The 5,985-nt window shown below is 51.6% G+C and overlaps 1 protein-coding gene across 1 annotated transcript in view; it reads right to left on the reverse strand.

The window, feature by feature from the left end:
- Positions 1-5,940, reverse strand: part of TMEM164 (transmembrane protein 164) — a 157,070-nt gene extending 151,130 nt beyond the window's left edge. Inside the window, exons 1-2 of the mRNA XM_044911814.1 lie at positions 5,860-5,940; positions 4,856-5,535 (exon numbers count right to left, since the gene is read on the reverse strand). Coding sequence (XP_044767749.1) covers positions 4,856-5,245 — 390 coding nt within the window. The 5' untranslated portion in view covers positions 5,246-5,535; positions 5,860-5,940. The remainder of the gene's footprint in view (positions 1-4,855; positions 5,536-5,859) is intronic.
- Positions 5,941-5,985: the final 45 nt, after the last annotated feature.

A 5,985-nucleotide genomic window follows, 5' to 3' on the forward strand; every position in this document is an offset into this window, starting at 1 on the left:
TTTAAAAAAAAAAAAAAAAAAAAGGGTATGCAGGCGCTGGCTGGGAGCCAGAGAAAAGCAACAGAAATGCTTAGAGGAATGAATTCCAAAAGCTATCAAGAAAGGTGCAAAAGAGTTGAGGTTTGTCAGTTTCTGAGTTTGAGGTAAAAAGAAAAAAATATATATATATATTGGTCATCTGATCAGCTCTGCCCGGCTTCTCTGTTTAAGTGACCACGTAGTTACTCAGAGGATTAAAATGCTCTCCCCTCTACACGGCCGGTTTCACCAAGAAGACGGAGACAGGAAAAGATGAGATAATTTGCTCAGGTTCCCATAGCAAGGCATGAGCAAAACTGGCATCATAAGGTTCAACCCCAGGGCCGTCTGTGGGGTGTTTAATCCACCAATCCACACCACTTCTCTTTATAATGGACGCCCCCAAAAGACTGTAACAATGGAAGATGGAAAAATTCTCTGCAGATTTCCTTGGGAGAGAAATAAAACAAACTAAAAAGGAATGTCATGCCTCACTGCTGAGGCCCATATAAACATCATCCTCTTGTGTCCCCCTGGACTGATGACAAAGGACACGGTCCATCTGATGAGCTGTCAGCAGATGGCAGGATCCCTCATTGTACCCATTTACCCACCAATGTCAATTCCAAGCAGGAGCCGTTATCAGTGCTCCAGACAACAGATGGGGATGAGGAGGTATGGCTGGTCTCAAGTCAAGGAGTTGGGGGGGGGGGGCGGGTTCACAAAAAGCCTAGTTCTCAAATCCATCAGGTCCTTCTCTAGAACAAATCCATCATGGGACTCACTCAGAATTACTGGCTGAAAACCAGTGGCTTGGGGCTCCGGGGTCTATGGCATCGACTGTTAATCTGGCAAATATCCAGCTTGTTTCCAGCCTGCCTTATGTTGTGCCCCACTAAGTTTGGTACCTGATCAGGAGTCATCAACACGGACACATTCAGAGCCAATGGGAATGGGACAATTCGAAAAGACATCCAAAATGGGATCTTTCTGTTACATTCCTAGGACAGAGACAAGGTGGCAGGATGCAAGGGCGATAAAGGGCCACTAGCTGAAGAACACCAGTCTTTACAGATACAACCAGTCAAAGTTCTGGCTTTTTAACCCTCCTGCTGAGAAGTTGTAGACTTGGGGACTTAAGTGGCTATGAGAATCGCTTTCTGCTAAGGCCTCGATTCCCACAGTGGCAGCTCAGTGTTAAAGCCGCCTCTGCCATGATGTTGCTGGGTGATTTCTGGCAAATAGCATAATCGCTGTGTAAATTCATTCCCTGTCACTCCCACCTGCCAAAATAATACGCACGAAGGAAGTAGCCATGTTTGAAGAAATACTTATTGGTGTAATTGGGAAACACCCCTGATATTCACCAAGGAGCTTAACAACGGTGTGTGATTCTTGCTTGGCACTTGCTGACCCTGAGAACCCTCCCACGTCTCTGGCTTAAGCTGAGATGGGAGACACTATCACCCACAGTCCCGGGGCCTTCGAGAAAGCAGATGAGACCAAAAAGAAACTGGACAGCAGGAATATTAATCAAGCCCAGAACTCAGCCACAAAAACGGCCCTTCCTTATGCTTCTAAAGCTGGCAGTCACCCAAGAGCAGCATGGCTATGATGAGGGGCTGTTTAAAAAGGCCTTGGGAGGGCGCCTGGGTGGCTCAGTCGGTTGAGCGACTGCCTTCGGCTCGGGTCATGATCCTGGAGTCCCGGGATCGAGTCCCGCATCGGGCTCCTTGCTCAGCGAGGAGTCTGCTTCTCCCTCTGACCCTCCCCACCTCATGCTTTCTCTCTCTCTCTCAAATAAATAAATAAAATCTTTATAAAAAAAAATAAATAAAAAAAATAAAAAGGCCTTGGGAATAAATATTTTACAGACTGAAAAATGGGAGATGGGGAGACTAACCAATTTCCCTCCAACTCTTCCACTTCCTGGCCTAAAGCAATACTGTCCTTGTTATAAACTTATGTGGACTCTGAGGAACAAGGCCTTTCTATGAAGCCCAAATTGAGTCATCCTGTGGAGAGAAACACATCAGAAATGTTTCTGCTAAGCTGTCTCTTTCATTTCAGCCAATGTGTCCCTTGCCTTTTCAGGACCTCTGAACTCCACAGAATGTCCTGCCATCGTGCAGCCGAATTCAGCAAGTTCACTTGCCAAAGCGTTTGTCTGTACTCAACATCGCCCGTCTGGAATATACACAGCCGCAGGAAACATTTTAACGTCTCTTTTTCCAGGCCCCGGCTAACCTATCATGACCCTAAACAAGATCATGTCCGTGAAAGTGCCTTATAAACAGTAAAGTGCCAGATAAGTGTAAGGTATTATTAACCAGACTTGCTATCTTTAGTCCTTGCCGCAGTCAAGTCGGAAAACTGTTTCCAACCATCTGTTGTTAATTTTTCTTTAAGGACTCACAGCAACTTTTAAAAATCCATACTTCCCTGCTTCCCAGGAAGAGCCATAGGCAGGGTATGGGATGTGGGACTGACCAAAGGCTGGGGCCTGCAGCAGGCCTGAGGTGACTATTTAAATGACACAAAGCAGTGACAGGAGTAAAGAGCAAAGGAGAATAACCCTGGTCAGGCTCAAGAATTCCTCAGCATGACTCTGTGCTCTGCCTCGGCCCTAGGGCTTCAGAGTTTAAGGGAAGCACAGGACAAAAGAAAAAGCACAGGTGACAGGAATCAGTCCCTAGACAGCCCCCTCACCTCCCGCCCAAGCACCCATCCCTCTGCAGCCGCCAGCCCCAAGTGCCATCATCATCTACACGTGTGCCCAAGGGTGGCCTGGTCAGGCCGACTTTACCGGGGAGATACAGGAAGCAGAAGATGAACAAGGCCACCTGACGTCAGCAAAGAAGAAACGAGTTTCCCTTTTTCCACACGAGGAGGCCAAAAGCATTTCCAGAATAGCCGGCTCTCTGTTGCATCCCCGGCCACTACTTAAGGAGAAAAGAATCAGAGAACGCTGACTGCCCAGAGCTGGAAATGCAGCTCTGTGTCATTTTGCAGATGGGCAAACTGAGGCCCAGCAAGTGTCTTTTTCCTCAAAGTCACACAACTAATTAATGCCAGAACCGCGTCTCCAGAGGCTTCTGAAAGCTTCTAAAAACCTTTCCACTGAAAACCGTGGTGCTGCCAGATTTGATGTCATCACACCAGCAGCAGCCCCAGTCAGGCTGAATTTAGTCCTTTGTTGACCTTCTAGATATGTGGCTGCCAGAGGCCTCAAGACCCCTTTGTAGAAGAGGCACCCTCTGACCCTCACCACCTGCCATCCAAAAAAAGCACTCCTGTCCCAAGAGCCTCACATAGCAGCGGCTGAGATGCGTTGTTTCCTCTCATTAACAAAAAGCCCATTCATAAAAAAGAAAGAAAGAGGACTGGCTCAAATTTACCCAGAAGATCTAGCTGCGAGAGCCCTGGGCTTCTTGTGAATGGCATCACATCCCAAGAAGCCCTCTCTTAAAAAAAGAAAAAAATGATGCCCTCCAGCCCCGCTCGGTGCTGCCAGCCACCCGACCAATAACACCCTCTTTATTCCACAGCTATCCACACCTCCCTGCCACGTCTGTAAAGACGGGAAGGGGCTCGAGGCCACTGACCACATTTTACAGATTGGGAAACTGAGGCCAAGAACCTGCAATCAAAGGAGTGCCTAGCACACAGACCGAGCAAGTAGGCAGCGCCATGCTGATCAGCCTCGGCTTCTCCCCTGAGACAGCCCTGTCATTCCACTGACAGCCTGCAACCCCAAAGAGGGTGGGTTAGCTTTCCAACCCAGACGCTAATTCATCTTTGGGCTGCAGGCAAGCGACCTCCCGTCCCTGGGCCCCACCAGGCCTGTAAAACCAAGATAATAATCTCAACCTCTTGCCCCACACCGGGCTGTCACAAGTCTCCTGAGAATAACCTTCTACAAATATAAAAGCAATAAAGATGCTAATGACAGGTTTCCAAACTGTCCTTGAATAAAACACACCAGGTTTCTCACAGCCTGAAATCTAAAAAAGATTTTTTTTTTCCCTTTTCTCCTCTTCCTCCTCCTCCATGATTTTATAGTTTTAGAACATCTCTCCGACACAGGCTGAGTACAGAAAGACAGTCTCACTCTTGGTCCTCACCCAGATTATTTTTATGTATCTGGCAACTTTCCTTTTCAGTCCCATTTGTTTTTCTTAGCACCGCTAATGGGAGGTAAAGAAATCAGCTCTCTCAGCACCCCAGACCATGACCACAGGGAACAGAGTAAGAGCAAGAAGATGGAGAGGTCTGCAAAAAATAAACAACCCTCTCACCATGGATAGAGATCACCCGCCCAAAGTTCACGAGTCAGCCTGTTTCAGAGCGCACTTAGTAGGAGCTTGGTGCTGACTCCAGCACCTCAGTTCAAAGGCAGACCTTGCTCAAGCATGAAAATCCCAAATGAAAGAGTCATTAAGGGAAACCCATAAAAGTATTTCCCCAAAGTAGCACAGTGGGGACAAGGAACCTTATGTGACCACCTCTAGGAAAGAGTGTCATCAGGCCTCTGGGAAATTAACTGCAGCAGAGGGGATGGGGGCAGGCCGTGGAACCCAGATGTGACTCAGAAAGGGCACCTGGCTGGGGCTGCACTTCCGGCTTGTGAAAGGCCAGGGCAGGGCTGGGGGTGGGGGGAGGGACAGCCCACCAGAGTGCCAGTGGGTTCCTAGGAACACGGTGGCAGAGCCCTTGGAAAATCATTTTTAAGGGTCCCACTTCCCGCCGGATGAAGTGCCCTACACTTCCGAGTGTCCTGAGCACACAAAATGACTCTTATCACTAAGGCTGCCACGGAAAAAGTCAACAGACTCACATGCATCATGGTGACCAGGTGACAGGGGTTGAGCAGGTAGATGACGGTCTTGGTGGCGAACTTAAAGCCCACCTCCACCCCGAAGGTCAGGCACAGGGCTACTAAGAGCAGATTCTTGCTCAGGCTCTCCTTGCCTTCCTCTGGCCGCTGGGTCACCTTATCTGGCTGGCAGCCACGGCCACCCCTACCGTCCTCCTTCGTCTGCCTCAGGATGTGCCGCAGGGCCACCAGGATCTCCAACAGGGCCAGGGTCAGGACCACCACACTTTCCAGCAGCCGCTGCTGCCAAGGGAGGAAGGCAGCACAGTCGGGGCCCCCATTGCCTGCAAAGCTGGGGTCCACGCCCCCATAGAGCCAGTCCAGGAGACTCTGGTAGCTATACCGGGACATGATGCCAAGTGGTTCCCCTCGACCACCGTGCAGGAAGCGAGAGCGAGATGGAACACAAGCCCCGAGGGTTGCCCGGGTGCTGGGACGTGTACGGAGGGCACACCCCCGCACCCGCACCCCCCCCCTCCAGACACCGGGGCACCTAGAGCGGGGGGGGGGGGGAGGGAAGCTACACGCGAGGCCCGGGGTCAAGTGCTGGCTCTAACTTGTCCCCACGGCTGTCTGGGGAGCCCCCCGCGCTTCTCCAGTGGCCACCAACGAGGCAGGGTTGAAAGGAGCCGTTGGCCAATCTAAAAGGAAGGAGAGGAAGAAAAAAAAAAAAAGGTCTCAAAGAGGCAATTGCATCGGGAATTACGAAGCGGGGCGGGCTAACTAGCGAGGGCAGAAAAAGGGAACAGGGGCAGTGGCGAAGCAGGCAGGGGTCAGGGGAAGCCGGAGGCCGGGAGGGTCAGGGCGAGGGCCGAGAGGACCCGGCAGTGCCGCGGGAGCCAACCGGGGAGCGGCGGGGGTGAGAGCGAGGGGACACGCGGAGGCCAGGAGAGGAGCTAGAGGGGCCGGGCAGGCGGGGAGGGCGACGGGGATGGCAGGGACGCCGGACTCCTCGTCTCACGCACTCGCCACAGGGGGATCTCTTACTCCTGCAACCGCGTGGCCGTCTCTGCCCCCAGCTAGCTACTTCGCCGCCGACGGGCCCCTCCGGCCAATTTAGCGCCGACCCGGGCCGGCCGCCCGCCCCCGGG

The sequence above is a fragment of the Neomonachus schauinslandi genome, chromosome X (genome assembly GCF_002201575.2).
Source record: "Neomonachus schauinslandi chromosome X, ASM220157v2, whole genome shotgun sequence".
NCBI classification, from domain to species: Eukaryota; Metazoa; Chordata; class Mammalia; order Carnivora; family Phocidae; genus Neomonachus; species Neomonachus schauinslandi.